At 46.5% G+C, this 19,882-nt stretch overlaps 10 protein-coding genes across 10 annotated transcripts; 6 read left to right on the forward strand and 4 right to left on the reverse strand.

Moving 5' to 3' along the window:
* Nucleotides 1–1,565: 1,565 nt before the first annotated feature.
* Nucleotides 1,566–2,178, forward strand: aspf34 (cell wall protein PhiA; the record flags this gene model as incomplete). The annotated part of the gene is made up of 2 exons (XM_057106550.1): nucleotides 1,566–1,857; nucleotides 1,922–2,178. 2 exons carry the CDS (start codon nucleotides 1,566–1,568, stop codon nucleotides 2,176–2,178), a joined length of 549 nt encoding a protein of 182 aa, XP_056957999.1.
* Nucleotides 2,179–2,380: 202 nt separating this feature from the next.
* On the reverse strand, nucleotides 2,381–3,953 carry N7533_009901 (NAD(P)/FAD-dependent oxidoreductase; the record flags this gene model as incomplete). The annotated part of the gene is made up of 2 exons (XM_057106551.1): nucleotides 2,381–3,232; nucleotides 3,360–3,953. The coding sequence occupies 2 exons, from the start codon at nucleotides 3,951–3,953 to the stop codon at nucleotides 2,381–2,383; spliced, it is 1,446 nt and encodes a 481-aa protein (XP_056958000.1).
* A 633-nt stretch (nucleotides 3,954–4,586) lies between these two features.
* Nucleotides 4,587–6,266, forward strand: N7533_009902 (uncharacterized protein; the record flags this gene model as incomplete). The annotated part of the gene is made up of 1 exon (XM_057106552.1): nucleotides 4,587–6,266. The coding sequence occupies one exon, from the start codon at nucleotides 4,587–4,589 to the stop codon at nucleotides 6,264–6,266; it is 1,680 nt and encodes a 559-aa protein (XP_056958001.1).
* A 1,559-nt stretch (nucleotides 6,267–7,825) lies between these two features.
* Nucleotides 7,826–9,381, forward strand: N7533_009903 (uncharacterized protein; the record flags this gene model as incomplete). The annotated part of the gene is made up of 3 exons (XM_057106553.1): nucleotides 7,826–8,215; nucleotides 8,378–8,431; nucleotides 8,506–9,381. The coding sequence occupies 3 exons, from the start codon at nucleotides 7,826–7,828 to the stop codon at nucleotides 9,379–9,381; spliced, it is 1,320 nt and encodes a 439-aa protein (XP_056958002.1).
* Nucleotides 9,382–10,264: 883 nt separating this feature from the next.
* On the reverse strand, nucleotides 10,265–10,989 carry N7533_009904 (UbiX family flavin prenyltransferase; the record flags this gene model as incomplete). Its single annotated transcript, XM_057106554.1, has 2 exons — nucleotides 10,265–10,769; nucleotides 10,835–10,989. The coding sequence occupies 2 exons, from the start codon at nucleotides 10,987–10,989 to the stop codon at nucleotides 10,265–10,267; spliced, it is 660 nt and encodes a 219-aa protein (XP_056958003.1).
* A 928-nt stretch (nucleotides 10,990–11,917) lies between these two features.
* N7533_009905 (UbiD family decarboxylase) lies at nucleotides 11,918–12,407 on the forward strand (the record flags this gene model as incomplete). Its single annotated transcript, XM_057106555.1, is given in 2 exon segments — nucleotides 11,918–12,145; nucleotides 12,159–12,407. The coding sequence occupies 2 exon segments, from the start codon at nucleotides 11,918–11,920 to the stop codon at nucleotides 12,405–12,407; spliced, it is 477 nt and encodes a 158-aa protein (XP_056958004.1).
* A 43-nt stretch (nucleotides 12,408–12,450) lies between these two features.
* N7533_009906 (uncharacterized protein) lies at nucleotides 12,451–12,949 on the forward strand (the record flags this gene model as incomplete). Its single annotated transcript, XM_057106556.1, has 3 exons — nucleotides 12,451–12,695; nucleotides 12,732–12,799; nucleotides 12,840–12,949. 3 exons carry the CDS (start codon nucleotides 12,451–12,453, stop codon nucleotides 12,947–12,949), a joined length of 423 nt encoding a protein of 140 aa, XP_056958005.1.
* A 205-nt stretch (nucleotides 12,950–13,154) lies between these two features.
* N7533_009907 (uncharacterized protein) lies at nucleotides 13,155–13,745 on the reverse strand (the record flags this gene model as incomplete). Its single annotated transcript, XM_057106557.1, has 1 exon — nucleotides 13,155–13,745. The coding sequence occupies one exon, from the start codon at nucleotides 13,743–13,745 to the stop codon at nucleotides 13,155–13,157; it is 591 nt and encodes a 196-aa protein (XP_056958006.1).
* A 387-nt stretch (nucleotides 13,746–14,132) lies between these two features.
* N7533_009908 (sulfotransferase family protein) lies at nucleotides 14,133–14,846 on the reverse strand (the record flags this gene model as incomplete). Its single annotated transcript, XM_057106558.1, has 1 exon — nucleotides 14,133–14,846. One exon carries the CDS (start codon nucleotides 14,844–14,846, stop codon nucleotides 14,133–14,135), a length of 714 nt encoding a protein of 237 aa, XP_056958007.1.
* A 2,854-nt stretch (nucleotides 14,847–17,700) lies between these two features.
* N7533_009909 (galactose transporter) lies at nucleotides 17,701–19,761 on the forward strand (the record flags this gene model as incomplete). The annotated part of the gene is made up of 6 exons (XM_057106559.1): nucleotides 17,701–17,838; nucleotides 17,904–17,960; nucleotides 18,240–18,277; nucleotides 18,336–18,490; nucleotides 18,544–18,978; nucleotides 19,040–19,761. 6 exons carry the CDS (start codon nucleotides 17,701–17,703, stop codon nucleotides 19,759–19,761), a joined length of 1,545 nt encoding a protein of 514 aa, XP_056958008.1.
* Nucleotides 19,762–19,882: the final 121 nt, after the last annotated feature.

The raw sequence follows: 19,882 nt of genomic DNA on the forward strand, positions 1-19,882 counted from the left end.
ACAACTACTCCGTACTTAGTATTTGCCCCTGAAGTGGATACAACAGAGCAGACTCCACTTATTCTTCCACCAGGCCAGAGCGTCAGAGCGCTCTCTAAGACAGCAATACTTGGCACCAATTCCGAATTTGAGTTGTCAGAGATCATGATAGATAATCACAAGCCTGGGGGATTCGCAGATCGTAAAGAAAGAATCCATGACCTCCTCTGCATGTAGAGTTTGAGCCTGAGGTTCGATTAAGAAAGGGCCGGCCGCCCTCCGGCTGCTGCCGTATTGAAGTCCCACACATTCCGAGGTTAACATGAGGAACCCCACGGTATCGCGGGAGCTAATCTAATTATATTATGTGGATAGAGTAATAATATACATGCGATTATATCATAGCTCCAGAATAGCCTAGCCCTTTGGTAATCACTGCCTCTGTAGGCATGTTTCTGCTGCGATTGATGCCATTTACGCAGTATTCGAGAATGCATCACTCGCCTTAGTATACCTATACCTAGGTAAGTTGAAATAGACACTAAGCTCCAGCTGGAATAAAAGACGGCAGCGGGAAAATACTCAAAGGAACAGATGTCACTGATTATAATATACAAGGCAATTGTGAGGAAGAGAAAGAAGTGAGACCACAAGTGTATGTGTTGCTATGTAGATTCAAGACGGATCTTGAGCACGCAGAATTGCATCGTATTGCATACGGCTCGAATTTCGGGGGAGGAGAACGAAATCCACTAAACCTTTCAAGTCATCACTCCGGAAATCCAGAACCGAAACCTGTTTTTAATTTGAGAACCACTTGAGAGCACGACTCTGATTGGCCTTGACTCGGACTGGGAGAGACATGTGGATCCTCTCGACCTCAGGGTCTGCCCCAAGGTGCTTTCTTCAGTGATCGCGCCCGAGACATAGGATCGATTTAGAGTACGGGGCAGGTCCACGATTTTACCGAAGTTATTAGAATTTCCCCGATAGTTAGAAAATCGACATGCCGTTTACGGGGGAGCCGGTGGCAATATACAACTCAATTAATGAAGAATTCCGAGTCTGTATATGACGTTCCAATGATTCTTTTGTTGTGGTCGATATAGTAAGAACTGAGATACTCGCGATAATTTCACTGTGATTTGGATCAATATAATATTCTTGAGAATGCCTACATCACATCCTTGAAATGATATTTTACCATTGCTGGCGGCTACTCCGGATGGAGGACCCTTTCGCCTCCGGCTAATTATAGCCATGGAGATTTACCCTAGGGTAAGAGGCGAAGCACGACGGCCCCACTCCCCGGTCCATATCCCATACTATGGACATTTTCTTGTTAGATCAACGTCCAAATTTGAGACATATGCCTCGGCATGATTCAGAGTACCTGTATATGGGTTGTCTTTCTGCGAGGTAATCCCGATGCCTGGCGAGGTCGTAGAGTATAAAGCCATGGCTTTTTTTCCGAGCTGGACTTGATAATTACTTAGAATACATCCAGCTTACTATCAAACACTCCTCCGTCTTTCCTCGATTACTCTCTTCCTCTTCAAACAATCAACATACCAAAGCATTTCACCATGCAGCTCAAGAACATCGTCATTGCCACCGGTCTCGCGGCCACTGCTACTGCCACTCCCACCGCTCAGTCTAGCACTTTCGGCGTAGTTGCTATTCACTCCGGCTCTGGTGTCCAGTACTCTGCCTTCAACGCCGCTAAGAGCAGCATCTTTGCCGGTCTGTCCACCCAGAAGGCCAGCTGTGCTCGTCCCAAGGAGCAGGATGCTACCTTCTACATCAACGATGGAGCCCTTTACCTTTACGACAAGTCCGCAACTCCTCAAGAGATCTACGTCGATCGATCAGGCATGGGTAAGCGAGCAAAAAGACGGATCAATTTCAGAACATACAATACTAATTCTTGTACTTTCAATAGGCCAGGGAAAGATCGGATACACCACTGGCGCTCAACCTGCCCCCAAGAACTCCGAGCGTAAGGGATGGGCTCTCAAGGACGGCCACCTGCAATTCGCTGGCAATGATCTGATTGCCTGCCCCAACAGCATTGACGGCGCCTGGTCTATCTGGGCCTCTGCCGGAGTCTCTAACCCGGGCGGCAACAAGGACTGCATCGGCATCGCTGCGCGCATTGAGAAGACCTCCAACCCCAATGGCTGCGTTTACACCCAGTAAATGAAGCCGAATGAGCTCTGACATACTGTCTGCGCTGGTCAGATAGGACATGGAGATGTTAAAATTAGCGAGCACTTGAATACAATTTGAGCAATATGCATTTTCATTACTATGTTTCAATTAAAATTCCAAGCAACGTCGGCCCGGTAAAACGAAATTAATTTACCCAAAGGTCTCTTGCTGACCACGAATCTGAATTTCGTCATGGATTCGTAGTGGGAAGATTCCCACTGCCAATAATATCCCCATCTTCCTCTCGGCCTAGCTTTGCTCGATTGATACGTTGTGCAGATGTTTTGAATAGCCTGGGAATTTTTGTCTCCTCGAATGAAACTCCACGTGAAACCATACTGGCTAGCTCCTGGGCTGCTAGCCAGATAACAGGCATGCCGTGACCGTTAAATCCGGCGATGATGAACTGACCCTCCTTGGAAGGCACCTGGCCGATGTGAGGGTTTGAATCGTAAGAGTATCCCATGACGCCGGTCCAGATAGTATCCACCTTGGCACCCGTATCTTCCCAGCCGCGATAGGTGCGCTGCATGTAGTTGTAATAATATTCCGCGGCTGCATCAATCAGACAGCTGTCATCCACATTGTCATACCATTGCTCTCTGAATGGCTTGAACTTTGCAGCGGCGCCCCCAACAACAATGCTTCCATCTGACCGCGGAACCAGGTATGAGAGAGTATGGTCAATGGTTCGATTGATGTAAGAATTATTTAGCAATGGCGGCCGAATGCCATCCGGAACAGCAATTCGGCAGCATATACCCTTGCAAGGAATAATATTCTTTGCATATTCTGGAAGAGTCCCCGCGACATAAGCATTGTTGGCGTAGATGACTTTGCGAGTGTGTACCTGTCCACGGGGAGTATCAACAAAGAAACCCCCAGCCTCGTCAGACCGAACCGATTGTACTGGAGTATGTGTTTGCAGATTAACAGACTTTGACTCCAACAACTTGTGTAACAAGTGCATGACAAGTTTGAAAGGCCATAGGGTCCCGGCAGAGAAAGAGGCGCATGCGACTGCACCCTTCACACCACAGATCTAAGGGCGAAAATGATTAGTTCAGAAGCCCACGGCGCTTATTCCAAGGGTTGCTGGAAGCCGTCATGATACCTCGGTATACCTAGATATACCTAGATATGTATGACTCTCAGGCTCTCTCACTCACCCCTTCCGCCTTATCTCCAGTATAAAAAATGACATCATCCATGTAATCAAACTTATGCGCCCGCATGCTGTCGTAGATTGCCTTTGCATTTTCTGCCGCCTGCTTGTTGCACCAGACATCAATCGACCTCGTCAAAGTCAAATCGCAGTCTATGTTCTCTTCCTCGATAAATTTCTTCAAGGCACGGAGATTGGCAATTTCGAACTCCGCAATCTCTGCCCCAGCCCTTGGACCAGATCGCTCGATATATTTTGGGATATGCCCATAAAAGTCTGGCCGGAGATGCCCTCCATTCCTTCCGGTTGCCCCTGAACATGCAGCTCGGGCCTCAAGAATCGTGATCGAGGGCAAGGGTCGGGGGGTGGTTCCCAGTTCCCCCTTGAACTCCTTGACTAAATGATGTGCTGTACTTATTCCGGCGAAACCGGCACCAATAATGACAATGTCGGTCTCGAGCGGTAGCTCTGATGTGGAACGATGGTCGCTGAGAGGGTGGGTTTCAGTTTGCCAAAAAGATTCGAGCGGGTTTGCGACCGGGTAACATGTCGAATTTGGGCTGATTGTGGTCGTTTGATCGGTACAGGAGATTGGCATAATGACGAATTGTTGAGAATCGATGGAAAGACGAAGGTAAAAAAGGATAGTCGACCTTGGTGGGCGTCATTTCGACTTTGTTTCTTCATCTCACCGACTTCTCTCAGCAACCGCAAGTTGAGACTTCCCGAGTGGCACGACACCCCCTTTCCATCACCGCCAGACTCGGCCTTGAATCACCATCTTTTTCATTCGCTTTATACTATCGTGGAAGGTTCAGAAGCGGTTGGTGTTATTCCAGGTTCTCAAATGGGAGATTTCGACCAACATTGGCTTCCTCGTCATTGAGGGCCATCCGGGTGAGGCTGGAAGACACAAACAAAATTGATTACCACCTGGGCAGAGTTCAATCTCTGAATTCAAAATGAGGACCTTGGTGATGATCGGTTAAGGGTTTACCGGTCGGCTTTAAATGACGTTCCTATTTTCAAGTTGACTCCAATCAGTGGTGGGTGGTGTGGGTGGTGGGACTGGCGGTTCTCGCGCTATTTGATGACACACTGAAACGAGCTACTCGAAGCAAAAATACAGATGCGGAAGATTGAAAAAAAGCAAAAAAAAAGCAAAAACGGCACATACAAAAGCCGCATGAATTTTGTTGTTATGCTTTTGACTTGGTATGACACGCCCATCATGGAATCTGTTCAGGTCAACTCCAAGTTATCTACTTTGCCTGCGGAGAACGCAATTAACAGCGACCATGGAGAATGCACGATCTTTCGTTACGGCGAAAAGGAAAATCGCGGGGATATCGAAATGGCCAGTGCCCAACTCGAAGAGATTCAAATTTTCAAACAAGGACTTCATCAACGACATATTCAGATGATTGCCTTAGCAGGGACAATTGGTACTGGTCTTTTTCTCAGTTCTGGTCAGGCAATTGCAGCGGCTGGACCATTGGGCGCTTTCATGGCGTATTCGATCGTCGGCCTCAGTGTTTCCAGCGTCATTTTCGCCGTGGGTGAAATGGGTGCGCTCGTTCCACTCAATGGGGGTGTGATCCGATATGCAGAACTATTTTGTGATCCGGCTTTAGCATTTGCTAATGGGTGGAATCAAATATATTCCTATCTCGTCTCCATCCCAGCTGAGCTTGTCGCCGCTGCAGTGATTGTGGAGTTCTGGGCAACGGTGAACAATGCCATCTGGATTACCATCTTCGGTCTATTGATGGTTATGACTGCTCTTGTTTTTGTTCGAGTTTATGGAGAGTTAGAGTTCTGCTTCTCTATACTTAAAATTATGTTGATTGTTGCGATCAATATAATGGCATTGGTGGTTACTTGTGGTGGTGGTCCGAACCATACTGCTATTGGATTCAGCTACTGGGTTAAACCAGGCCCAATGGTCCAATATCTCGGTGTACCTGGCTCGCTAGGTCGTTTTCTTGGCTTCTGGAAAACCTTCGACAACGCTCTCTACGCTTATTCAGGGATTGAGAATATCACTGTGGCCGCCGCCGAGACAAAAAATCCCCGCACAGCTATTCCAATGGCAGCGAGGCGAATATTCTTCCGAATTCTTATCTTTTACGTTCTGACGATTTTCATGGTTGGATTGGTTGTACCCTCTGACGACCCGAGCCTTTTGAACTCTACCAACACCGCCTCACAGTCCCCATTTGTCATTGCAGCTCGCAATGCAGGAATAAAAGTGTTCCCATCGGTCATCAATGCAGTTGTCTTAACTTCCGCATGGTCGTCTGGAAATTCCAACATGCTTGGTGGGTCTCGGATTCTGTTCGGAATGGCTGTTCATGGCCATGCGCCCGCAATATTCAAACGGACGAGTCGTTTTGGGATACCTTACGTGGCAGTTATGTTATATGGGCTTTTCATGGGACTAGGCTATATGACTCTTTCGAGCTCTGCTAGTAACGTATTTTCCTGGATGCAGAGTATTGTCTCGATATCCACGCTTGTCAACTTTATATGCATTTGCATAGTCTATCTGCGCTTCGTATACGGTTGTCAAAAGCAGGGGATTGATCGGCACCAGGAACTGCCATGGGCAGCACCTTTTCAACCATTCACCACCTGGGTATCTTTATTGATATTTGTTCTTCTTCTCTTCACTGGTGGGTTTACCACCTTCATGAAGGGGAGATGGAGTACAGAAACCTTCATCTCCTCCTACATCAATTTGCCTCTTTTTGTTATGGTATATGCTGGCTACAAGCTGTTCATGAAAACCAAAATTCTCCCTTTGGAGGATATTCCAATTCGACCATTCATTGAAAGTGCGAGAAACAGCCCAGAGCCACCAGTCAAAAGGAAGCGAGGACTAGCGAGGCTCAACATTTTGTGGTCTTAGTAACAACAAAACAATCTTAATATTATTGAATATAGATACTAGGAGATTTCGTTTCCATATTCTTCTTCATTTATGCCTCATTTCAAATATCGACATCGCCAGTCTAAACCAGCAGGGGTGATGTGCGGGTATAGTGGCAGTTATCATACAAGAGAAGGGATTGTAGATGGTTACCTACCCTAGCGTGTTGGAAATGTGGATCCATCGCTTGTCGGGCTACCCTGTGGATCCGTTGGGCAGCGACAAGGAGGGGTATCATTGTAATGTCCAAATTTCAATGCATGAAATGGAATGAGGAGATGTCCCTGGGTGATAAGATAAGATGCTACCGTTTCAGTCATGGAATACCATCATGATGGGATGGTACATACCACACCGAGCGATCAATTGGATCCCAAAAATGAATATGATTCGCCTAGCCGCTCTGGAAAGGTCTGGACCGACATACGGAGTAGTACAGTAGCCTTGTGAATTATTCATCTTGTCCTTCGACAGTGCGGGGCTAGCCAAGGCCAGCCAAGCCGGTTTGTACCCCTCCTTCCGAAGTTAATTCCTTTGTTTTTTCGTGCAGGAGATTTAACTCAAGAGGGTACATAGTACTCTGTACGGAGTATTCTCCGTAGTGTTGCCGGAATATACCCGATCATGAGTTTGCAACGTGCTGTTCCCTTGGCATGCCTCTTGACTCAAGTTCGCTCGATGATTGAGTGACTCGAGCTCTGATGTCGAGATCGAACTCTAAGATATTGTCACAATCGAATCATAAGACTGGCAGCAGGTAGCCGCAGAAAAACCCATCTATGGATGTTCGATGGACTTTTCTTTACCGATGTCAAGATCTTTGTTGTCACATAGATGGATATGTCATTGGCACTGGCAGTGAGAGTTGAGCTCTGTTGGGAGGTAGTTATACCGTACCCAGGAGTGCTCGAGAATGATCTGTCTAGAGGGAAAGTACGTGCTATTAGTATAGAAGTTATCCCCAGCGTACATAAGTACTACTATTGTCCCTTGAGAAGAGAAATCAAAGGAGATTTTATCTCGGGTTGGCACACCACTGAGAAACCGAATTGGATCGGTCGTGGTTGATCTCACTAGTTACGGGGAGCAAAGAGATTGTAATTTCTTTCCGACTCGACCTCATGCAAGAGACAGGGGGCCATGTAGACGTGTGGGGGCCAAGAATTCTGCCCAAACAATTTCCCAACTGTCAAACACTCCTTGGCTCTGCACCCCCTTAAATCCTTCAGCCCCCGCCACCACACCAGATCGCCCTCAACTCGATCCACAGAACTTGAGCATCTGAGTAATTTATATCCCGAGAAAGGTGCAATGGGGGGCACACCTTGGCAATCTAAAGGCTGTCGGACATGCAAGAAAAGACGTGTCAAGGTGGGCTACTCCGATCCGATCGTTGTTGAGAAGACGCTAACAGCCAGCAAAAGTGTGACGAGCAAAAACCAGAATGTTTGCGCTGCATTAAGTATGGTATAAAATGCCCTGGTTATGAGAAAGATCAGAAGTTTGTGATTTATTCCGCAGCTGTGAGATCGCAAGAAATGATCCAGCGAGTCGCACTCCCATCTGTTAACCAGGGGCGATCCGTCCTACCACCGGGCATAACTTCGGGCCCTTCCAGACGTGAACAGATCTTCTCATCATATTTCAATGTATTCTTCCCAGTTCAGGCGGATGCGAGGTCCAGTGTGGACCTCTGGTACTATCTTGCGTCCAATTTCTCCGCGATTCCCAGGAAAAGCGAGATGTTGGAAAAGTCACTGGCCGCATTGGCTTGTGCCTGGCTGGGGAAACGGAATAAAGATGCGGGTCTACTCAAATATGGTGTTCAACTTTACAATTCCGCCATTAAGAAAATGGGGAGCATGATTACCCGAGACATTTATTCTGATGACATCATTTATTGCACCGTTCTCTTTCAGGAAATCGAGGTGAGCAGATTTGCCCCCAATGCTTCAAATTCTCTGATCCATACTAGTAGTATTTGGTCTAACTTATCTTCCAGACATATTACTGTCCAACTGATCTCCATGCATGGATCGCCCACATCGTGGGGACCAACGCGATTCTTAACCATTACCGCCACCGGCTAGGCCAAAGCCCCCCTGGTTCACACGATATATCATGAATACCAGAAGCAGCGCTTGGTACGCCGGCATTTCACTTCAAAATCGTTGGAAGGAGATATAGAGGCCCCTCAGCTAATACTAGTAACTTCTAGGTAATGTCCGCCCAAGGAATTAACATTAACCAAGAAGAATTCGACTATATCACCCAGCCAAGTGAAGGCAACCCAAATGTGGAGCTCCTTCGTCTTTACGCTAATTTCGCCCCAATATCCAATGCAGTGAGAATGGCTAGGCCCCCAAACCACAGAATATGTCGCATGCTGCTCCGTAAATGCCTTGCACATCGGGAGAAGGTGACAGCATGGTATGCCAGCAATGTCAGGCGGGGTCCAGAAGAATGCGCCTTAGGAGAGGTTTTGACCACACGAATTCCTCCGACAGACAATCTATTTGGTACCGCCTACCGATTCCACTCTCTTGACAGTGGAAAAATCCATATCATGTATTGGACGTTGCTCAGTATCATGCATGTGGTGATATCTCGTGCCCGGAACCTTGTTCGCGTCTACTATATAGATCCATTCACGCCAGATATTGATGATCAGTTTGGCGATCAAGATTATCTGATCTCAAGCTACTGGGGCGATCAGATCGCCCGAGCAATGCCTTACCATGCACAGGACGACATGAAAGCATGGGGTATGCACTCGGCAACATTTTCTCTTTGTCAGGCCTGCAAGTCTGCGGCCGTAGATTCCGGCAACCGGAAAAAGTTCGACTGGTGTCAGAGCGTTTTTAGTGCATTTGGAGAGGCCGGGTTTGAATCTTGCTTCCGCCTTTGCGAGGTATTCACGGGATTGTGGATGATGCACCAGGCTCGCCAAGCGGGTATTACAGTGACTTCGCCTTCGGGTGAGCTACAAGCTGGCACTCCAGAGTCAGTGCGGAAACAACATCAAGTCGTGGGCGGGGTTTCAGCAGTGCCAAATCTCTTAGATCAGGTGGTACAGCGGGATGCCAACCCATAGAAAAGCTCGGTTTTTTTCGGCACGAAAACAGCCAGCGTCTCTTGCGTGCGATACATTTGATTTCCTTACCTTTGTAAACGATTTGATGATCTCTGGCGAATAGAATACAATGTCAACGTTCGAAGAATGATGGTTCCTTAAACAACCTTGGAATTGTATGTTTACTACTGCTCGAAGTTTCAGCGCTTCGCAGGGGTAAAGGCTCTAGCTGCTATATGAAACGTAAGCTTATCACCATAATTTCCCAGAAACTGGCTTGTATTCTAGTTTCCTGCTTCTATATTACTACTACTACTACTACTACTACTACTACTACTACTACTACTACTACTACTACTACTACTAGTAGTAGTAGTCTAGAGTGTGACCAGCAGCCAGTGCTTGAAGGCCTTTCGATCACTCTTTAGTTAAGGGCGTACTTCATACAATAATTGAAAATCATTATTATCCAGGTGATCTGGGATGATAATAACGTTCAGGTTGTCATTTCAATTCGATATTGTGCACAATTACCAGCTCTATCTACGTCCTAGGATAGTATTGATTTGTTTCTCAAACCCCATAAGAGCCCAATGGCTACTGGAATTGACAATGAATGCAATCCATGCAAGGCATGTTTTATAAGTATCATAATTGAGTAGAAAAATGATTTTCTAGAGTGGTGCTTTTATGGTTCATCGTGTTGATCGGCTCTTCCGACTCTCAATTTTATAGGCACTAGAAGTATCAAGTTTCAATTCTTCCGATGTGTAGGCCACCCGTGACAGCAATATCGGTCCCAGTACTCCGTAATATAAGCAGATGCATCACCCAGGGAATAAATGACTGCTCCATTTCAATCGTTGAAATTTCCAAAATGAGCCAAGAGGGGGTGCGGTGTCCATTATTGCGGAGTCTTCAGCGCTTTTGCGATCACAGACCACTCGGGTCTGTTCCGAGTCGATAAATCCAGGAGAGATTGAGTTGACTCGAATACAGTGTGGAGCCACGAACTGCCTCGGTCAACATTCTCACAGCTCCATCTCTTAAATCCCTGAGTATGAATATTGAGAATTTCCAATAACCGTCCAACAATTTGATAAATCAAGTCATCTACCCCGGTGGTCGGTTTGGTGTAGAATGCAGGTACCGGGGGGAAAATGATTGCGCCGACTCTTCTCAGAGCTAACATTTTATCCAGATGGATCTCACTTAACGGGGTTTCTCGAACCACCATCATCAATTTCCTCCCTTCCTTCAGGGAAAAATCTGCCACCCGAGAAATCAGATCATCGCAAAACCCTACACGAACTGCTTCCAGAGTTTTCATGCCGCATGGGATAATTATCATGCCGTCGTGGAGAAATGGACCACTGGAAATAGGAGCAGCAAGATCTCGGGCCGCATAGCTGAATGTTACAACATCACGGAATTTGGTGTCTTTGAAATCTATTTAAGAGCGACGGAGGCCCACTCAGACATGACTAAATGTGTTTCGATATTCAATTCCCGTAGTCGCTCAAGGAGGCGCACGGCAAATATGGTTCCAGTTGCGCCTGTAACGCTAACCACAATACTCTGCGGGCGATGGACGTAGGACTGTGAAGAATGCCACCGTGTTCCGTTCATAGAGGATGTGTTATTTATTTTGACCTGACTGCTTGGGTCTAATGACCGTGACGGCAGTGGGCAGAGATGGAGGTAATAGGTGGCACTCCTATTATGCATGGGGTTGATCCTGGAGAGATTCGTGATGAATAGAGTGCTGCACAACACTTCAAATCATTGATTCTTGAAGTTTGTAGCCATTGAGGAGGAATATTCAAAAGTCCGAAACTATGTCTAGCTAGGCTCCACGTGGAGTCCATAACAATAATCGGTCGGAATAGCTGACTATAATAATTCAGATCAACAGCAAAGCAGAGAGATGGGGAAATAGAACGGGAAAAAAGGATGATCCTGTTTATCTTTCTATTCGAGGTGAATCGTATACCCAAGCAAGCATTTAGAGCATCAAAATTGGGAATAGCCTCACCTCTTGGAGGGCAATAAAGGCTTTAGCAGGCACCACCTGGCGAAGGTCGTACCAAGGGTTAAGACTTTCGAATCCTACGACAGAGTTCCGATTATTTCTCAATACACTGAGAGAAAAAGGTAATCTGGTAGATATCCATCACGAAGCCAATCCTCGCCTAGAGATAGAAGGGATTGCTCGCCTTGTAAGTGAACGAAATGCCAAAGTCCCCTTGTTCCATAATGTTAATGGCGCACGACAAGGTCTTTAGAAAATGACTTCAAACGTTCAAATTTTGCGTCAAGACCCAGAATCTCATTGTGAGCGTATTGCAATTGGACTTGGATCACCAGCCAACGCCTCAAGGAAAGAAATGAACGACAAGCTATTGAATGCAAAATCCTCCAAGATCACGGCATCACATACCCGGGAAATGGACCATGAAAGGAAAACCAGCTATTTGGAGACGATATTGATTTGACTCAACTTCCAGCTCCATTGCTCCACCAGAACGACGGGGGCAAGTACGTACAAACCTATGGGATGCATATTTTGCAGTCGCCGGATGGATCATGGACCAACTGGTCGATTGCCCGAGCAATGGTGAACGACAAAAAGAAGCTTGTCGGCCTTTGTATTCAACCTCAACATATTTGGCAAATTCGAGAAACGTGGAAGGAAGGCAAGGATGCTCCGTGGCACTCGCTCTGGGCGTGCCACCGGCGGCCATCATCGCAGCTGGTCTGCCTATTCCAGACGGAGTGTCAGAATGTGATTATGTTAGTGCGAGATGAACAATATGCTTGTCCCAGCGACCAGTGAGATTGTTTTCGAAGGGACATTTTCAACTATCGAGACAGCACCCGAAGGCCCATTTGGAGAGTACTTCGGCCATTTATTCAACACAGCACCGCGCCACATTCCAGTGTATAATGTGGATGCAATTACTTATCGTGATGGTGACATAATGCCTGTATTCGTCCCCGGAAAGCTCACAGATGAATCGATAAGTAGAATATTCGAAAAAGTTTGAAACCGACTCGGAGTCCTAATCAGACTAGCATGTAACTGCCGACATGATGGCACCTGAAATTCTAGCACTCTGCATCGAAAATGACTTCCCCATCTTGGACGCATTCTCTCCATTGGAGACATATACAAGCTGGATCATTCTCAAAGTTGATTCCGAAAAGCTCAAATCACTGGGAACTACATCGAAGGAGCTATTTGCAAAGATCGAAAAAGTCGTATTCAATGACAAAAGATCCTTTCTTGCATCTCGCCTAGTCCTGATAGGAGGTGATATGGGCATTTGCCACTCGTTGTCGCCCTGTTCAAGATGAACATGTATCTGAAGATTTTTCTGGCCTTCCGCTAGTTCCATTCATGTCCAATACGCCCCGACCTTGCCGTTGAAAGAAAAAGGTATCTGGTCGTCTTCTTGAAGCCGAATATTCGTCAACAGGTCGAAACTGGGAGATTGTTGAATTCAACAGCGCATACCCAGAAGATATACAGAGGAAGATCATAATGCGATGCGAGGAAATGGGACTGAGTTCAATGACCGTGAAATAACAGAGATGAATTATTTCAAGCTAGCCTAGGAGTTCCCACAATATCATGACTAGCTATCAGTTTTTGCTATATACCCTTGGTGAATCATTAGTTACTATGAAGGATATTCTCAATCACCCAACAGATTTACAGAGAAAAATCATACTAGTAGTTTCGTTGAATAACAGGGATTTTAATTTTACTTTTTCGTGATATTCTGCCTCAATCATCTTGAAAGAGATTGGTAGTTCAGATTATTTGAAGATACAGGGATTTTCACAAGGTGCCAGATAGACTCACGGGCATAATGTGAGATCAATGATTCCAGATCATGGTTGACCAGATCAGGGTTTTGAAAGGACGGATTCCATCCGCTGACGGTATAAAGAAATACAAAACCTATCGTACGCCAAGCCTCATATAAATGCCCAAGAACAATGGTTGGAGGTGTTGCAGCCCACTCGCATAGTCCCCTTTCCAAGCCGGTTTCTTGGGTCAAATTGCGTTGCTCCGATTCCAATAAAAGGCGATCGTAACGTGCCACATTAGCGAGAATGAAGAGAAGCTCAGTGCAGGAGCCGTACATCGGATGATGCCAATTTCCCATTTTATGCACTGCGATGGATATCTCAATGGTGTCCAACTGCTGTTGTTCATCTGGGTGAACGAGAAATGCAGTAGACATATCCCAGTAGAGGTATATTCCCAAACACAGGAATGAATGGCAGTCATTGTTCGAGAATGCCGACGTATCTTTGACAAGATTTCGAATCAATTTCTTGGCGGCAAACAAGTGTTGCTGACCAAAGTCAGTCATGTCAGAATCGGCTCCATAGGCAAGTCCGAGTAACAGCGTAGTCAAGAGTGCTGCCCGTATTGAGGGTCGAAAGTTGCCGAATTCCTGCCTAAGGGTGACCAAGGCCTTCCCACGTTCTTCAAGAGAGATGACCAGCGATTAGTCTGAATATCATCATATCAATATTAGGCATATTTCACATTTTTTACTCGTATCCTTATCGTATCAGGATGCCCTCAGGAGATTGTCCTAACAGTAAAGCTATCAAATGTATACCTAAGTATATTACACGGAGCAGTGCACACTAGCTAGAGGACTAAATAGGACGGAGGGTCGTGAAAAGCCTGGGGAATAAATAAAGTAGGCTGTATAGACCGACAATAGGCCTAATAATACCGACACATCCCCTCAGACCACATAGTACACTAGGCTAGCCGCAATCAGTGGACCCAAGAGACAAATGATGATCTTCTTCATCAGGCGTTTCATTCCCCGTACAAGGGATAACTGAATCTTTTCATCCAGCCATTTCTTCTCATTGAGATGAGGAAAGGACTTATCGGGTACTGGCCTTCCCAGGAACTTACACAGTGGCTCCCATCCATCTGAAAGGTTGTATTCTAGGAGCCTGTCCTTGGGAGTCATTTTCCGAACGAGATCGTAGTGTTCTCTGTATTTTGCCTTGCTTTTATGACGGGCATCTTCAGGGTTGCAGATCCCCAGCCAGCCCTGGAAGGTAGTCTTGTGGATTCTCCCAAGGGGATGGGTGAAAAAGCGATCGACGTGATATATGATCGTGACAAACGGGTCGTACGTGTTCTTGATCACGCTATTCATCCAGCTCTCGTACCAGGAGTCAATGTCTCTCTCGACAAGAACGACCTTTGCCTCCGGATATGCTTCAATCAGGTCATCGGCGAATGCAATAGCCGGCGTGTCGGATGATACAGCTCCGTAGTCATGCAGCAGCTGGTCGAACTCCGCGCGACCGAATTTCGGCCCTGCTCCAAAGAACTTCCGATCTACTGCTTCTTGCCACATCTCGATATCACCAAACCGTGTAGACATGAACTGAGTAGAATGCCAACATGATAGGCCAAGGGTCTCGAGTGCGCTGCACATTGCTAAGCCGCCCAGGCTTCAGTCAGTACGATATCTGGCGGTGCAGGCTTCACGAGTTGTGATAAGGTAGATGAGCATACATGCTGTACCTGTCCGATTAAAACCCAAGCAGAGACATTCCATTGGCACTGTTCGTTGCCTCCCGCGAGGAGACTTGTTCTTCACAGGGCGAAACAACTCCGGATGACGTTCTTCTAGTGTTGCCATACTTGAAGAAATCTGACAAAGGATTAGTAGACGCGCCTTGCCCCTGATTAGGTTGACGTCGAAACCAGCCTTAAGAGGAAGAGCAAGTCTTAGATGACTCTGGTAGGGCGATTTATGCGGGAAACTTAACCATTTGCAAAATTAGTGGGAATAAGGTAAGAGGTAACAAAAGATGTTGATGATGGTGGTGATGGAAGTGAGGGAGGTAAGCTTTGTCCCGCAATGAACTTCGACCACTAAGCTAAGATGCCTGAGGCATGAACCAAATTCAACTCCACCCAATCCAACATTCCCAATAACGAAAACTTGACACTGTGGCAATCTGACTTTAATTGTGCTACGTGTGATACATGAAAATTTCGGAATCCCAGTCTGTATCGCCATAAGCGATGCGTTTGACCGGAGGTAATTTAACCTGCTTTGAGTAGCGACTACCATGGATGCGTGTTTACCCAACTTTCCCCGAAAATCAGTATCCTGGATCAAATTGAAGTTTGGCGGCTTTTATTCTAGTGCTTACATGCAAAGTTCGCACGGCAGTCTGACACTTAAGTGAACAAGGCTACTAATAGTGAAAGCTTGGATGCAGGTATTGGTAACGATCACTGTGTTCCCATCACCTACAAATCCATCAGCTCTCATACAGTCTTAGGGTAGTGTATAGTGCATGTTTAGTTTGATTGAGGTATTGAATGGATTACCACAGGAAATGGACTGAGCCTGAGACAAAAGAGAGGAAGGCAATTATGAAAGAGCTAAATAAAGTAGTCACCTTGTTCAGGAATCGATGTCTAAGTACAGAAAGTGCCATCCGCCACTCCCAAGATATTTTTGATAGTGCTCTCATCACAACTATCGTACATGAGCTGGTGTCTAGACACGTGACGTATCAGGTGACTCAGGCAACAGCGGCCAGGTTCGTCACATCTCGCTTCATTCGCTACCTTGTACTCCTTAGATCCAATAAGCTAGGAGGGATTCAAGGCACGGTTCCTTCAACATAATCAACCAACCTCACGGCCAGGACGCTTGCTGATTCCAGAGTTATAGTCTGGTACATTGAACCCATGTGTCAAGTTGGGCCCACCAAGCTCTTTTCGGCTATTCCTTTGAAGCATAAACTGCGCTCTGAGATTAAGGTTTATACCTACTTATACAATTTATATTGCCTCAAAAAAGCTCTCCGGTTACTCTAGTCTCAGTTCACCTGATCGTAAATCAGGATAGTTCGCGTAGTCCATTTATCAAGATCGCAAGGCTCCAGTCATTTTGGCTGCGTCTTGTCTCGAGATATCACCCAGCGGCGTCGACACAGGCTCTACCAGACTGAACAGCTTTCCAATTTATACTTTTGGCGCCAGCTGTTCCACAGTAAATTTCGTCTCGCAGCTATAATCGAGAAACTACAGAAGAATTCACGTGGGAGCTGGAAGAAAAGCACTCTGGCGTTACCTTGCCAAGGAATGTATGAAAAGAGCTACAGGCTAGGTATTCAACATCGTTGGTTTTCTTGAGAATACGAGTGCGAAATAGCTATCGAGAAATATTCTTTCGAGCCTTATTTGGAAGACATTGAACGTCGAAAAGAAAGAGTAAACTGGCCATCGCCAATATCGCCACAAATGGAATTAGCTTGCGTTCTTTCCATTCCTTGACCCACCCAGTCTAACGTATCTTGGCAATCCGCACGAATCCTCTCGGTAAACGTTCAACGGAAGCAAGCGACCACAAAATCCAGAGGATCTGACAGTCATAATAGTCCCCGGAGTTCTGGATTTCTCCATCAAGAGCGTGGTGGAGTCCCGCCGCGGAATTCCGCTGTGCCGGGCAAGCGAACACCCGACCGGGCATTACTGCGCTCGGTAACTAAGCCTTGTTCAGCGACTTAGTTCGGAGGTATCAGACGGGCCGGTGAGACAGAAAGTGGATTGATTCGCCGTCCACTTGTCCAGTACTGGGGTGACAGTTTCCCGAGGTGGCACCCTTACTTTCGATCCGCGGGAATGAGAATAATTTGGCCACAGTTCTCACAGCCTTTCCCTAATCCACTTTGGCGGGTCTGGGGGCCCGGATCCTGGACTAGCTTAGATGCCCTTGGAATGGCTTTCCTTATTGTCGGAATGACTTGGTAACTCCAGGTACTTTCGCATGGTGTCATACCATGGCGGCCACTTTCCGAGCGATCAGGGTTGACACTTTGTCCGAGGACAAACGCTCATGAACCAGCTTTCTTATTGCCTTGGATCCTGCTCTCATGAGGACTGCAGTGAAGTAAGCAACCTTTGCCCTGGATACGCATGTCCATCAATATTAATTCAAGGCATTTCCATCCTGTGTCGTTCAAATTGGCTGGCAAGTACCATTACTCAAAATTTAGTCCTGCACACATCATACTGGGGAGAGTTTCATGATAGGCAGCGCGGTCAGGTACCGGAACTTGTGGTCGGACTTTTTGTCATCCCGGCTATCTTACTCAAAATGGGCAAGAGTCGACCTGTAATTGTGGGGTATTGGGTTGTGGGGTGAGTACTTACAATCATTGCCCATTCAAAAGAACGTGGTCTCCCCGGTTTTGCCATAACGATGATGCACATTTTGCATGATAAATTCCTTTTATCCTAGAATTTCAGCAAATACTCAAGACACAATGAGGCGGAGCTCTGTCACTGGCCTCGCCGAGGTTACTAGCACTCCTACTGGGTTGCATGGCTTGATACAAAATAAGAAATGCTTAGGATTTGCCTTATTTGCTTCTCTCGGTGGTGTCCTCTACGGTTACAACCAGGTATGTCACATGATGGGTTTTCTCATTCTGAAGTCGTGCGTTTACCAACACTATCTTTCGTCCAGGGTGTGTTCGGCCAAGTCCAAGTTATGGCTGATTTCGAACATCGCTTTTCAGCTACGGTCAGTTACCAAGCCCATAGGAACTCACATTTGGCAATTAATTTGATGTTAGCTTAACAATTCTTCTACCAAAGGACTTCTCACAGGAATCTTAGTTACCTCAATTGAGAAACACCACATTGTGATCAGACACCTGACAGCATATGTATTTAGAACTTGGTGCTATGGTCGGAGCTTTGAGTAGCAGTCCGCTTGCAGACAAATACTCGAGGAAGGCGAGTCACCGCTTAACAAAATATTCATACGCCGCCTCTAATTCATAATAGCTGTCAATTTCAGCCTGGTGTATCGTCTTCATGCTGGGAGTTGCCCTCCAGGTTGGCGCGACCGACGACGTCGCTTTCATTTACTGCAAGTGGCAACTACTATCATCAGGGTCCACCGAGAGACTGACTTTTTTTCAGCCGGTCGTTGGTTTGCGGGTATGGGTGTCGGGGGTCTTTCCGTCGTTGTGCCCATGTTCAACGCTGAGCTCGCCCCGGCCTCGATCAGAGGTACTCTTGTTGGTTTACAGCAAGTAGCAATTTGTTGTACGTGATTTCCAAGATCATCATATCCAGAGTTACCGCTGACATTTAAAAAGTCGGCATAATGATATCATATTGGATCGGTTACGGCACAAATTATGTCGGTGGAACTACCTACCCACAGCAATCTAGTGCGGCTTGGAGAATCCAACTCGCAATCCAGCTTGTGCCTGCCATTATTCTTTGTATTGGCTCGTGGTTTCTCCCGTACTCACCTCGATGGCTTATGCTGGTCGGCAAAGAAGAGGAAAGTCTTGTCGTTCTGGCGCGGCTTCGGAATCAAGCCACAAGCTCTCCTGAAGTTCAGTATGAATACCGGTCACTCAAAGTTGAAGCCTATGTAAATCGTGAAACTTCTCGAATGCGCTACGGAAATGAAGAGAAGACTTGGCGTACTGAGTTGCTCGAATATAAACGGATCTTTACAACAAAAGTACTGCTACATCGGGTTGGCCTAGGCGCTGGCGTTCAAGCCTTTGGTCAATGGTCAGGTGAGTCAGAAATTTCTATAACTAACATGGAATTGTGTCACCCCCTAGCTAACTTGAACAGGGATTAATGCAATCATTTACTATGCTCCAACCGTGTTCGCTCAGGTTGGTCTTTCGGGCGGAAGCATTGGATTACTTGCTACTGGAGTAGTGGGTATCCTGATGTTCGTCTTTACGATTCCCGGTACGCTTTTAGTAGATAAAGTCGGTCGCAAACCAATGCTTGCTTGGAGCTTGGTCAATATGGGCATAGCCCACGCCATTGTTGCCGCCCTTATTGCTACTTATGGGGGTAACTTCGCAGAGCACAAAAGCGCCGGCGACGCGGCCATCTTCTTCATTTACTGGATTGTGGTCAACTATGCCATGCCTTACGGGCCAGTGGGCTGGATCGTTACTGCGGAGTCGTCATCACTTGATATACGCGCCAAAGGAGTCGCTATTGGATCTGCAGTGAACTGGATTATGAATTTCGCTGTCGCACAAGTTACGCCTGTGATGATCGCAAACATTGGCTACAAGACATTCATTGTTTTCTTGTGTTTCTGTGTTCTCGGCGTGGTCTGGGTTTATTTTATTTTGCCGGAACTAAAAGGTTTATCGCTGGAAGAGATTGATGCCGTTTTCGCAGACGAGGTTAGCGCTGAGGATCGACTTCGTCGCGAACGCATAGCTGATGAGCTTGGGCTTCATAACATGGCGAATGTTGCTGCGGATGGTGTGATCGTAGATGATTGGAGAGGCTCGTCTTCAAAACAAGATGTCGAGATGGTGGAAAAATAGATAATGGAAAGATAGGTGTTCCCGGAATGCAAGAATTATTTCTCGTAGATGACATGAATAGATATCGAATGCGAAGATTACATCGAAAGCGGGACAAATATCTCAACGTGATGAAAATGGA

This window comes from Penicillium manginii (genome assembly GCF_028828005.1).
Source record: "Penicillium manginii strain IBT 31320 chromosome Unknown utg000006l:1.0-4164085.0:1.0-4166146.0, whole genome shotgun sequence".
Taxonomy (NCBI): Eukaryota; Fungi; Ascomycota; class Eurotiomycetes; order Eurotiales; family Aspergillaceae; genus Penicillium; species Penicillium manginii.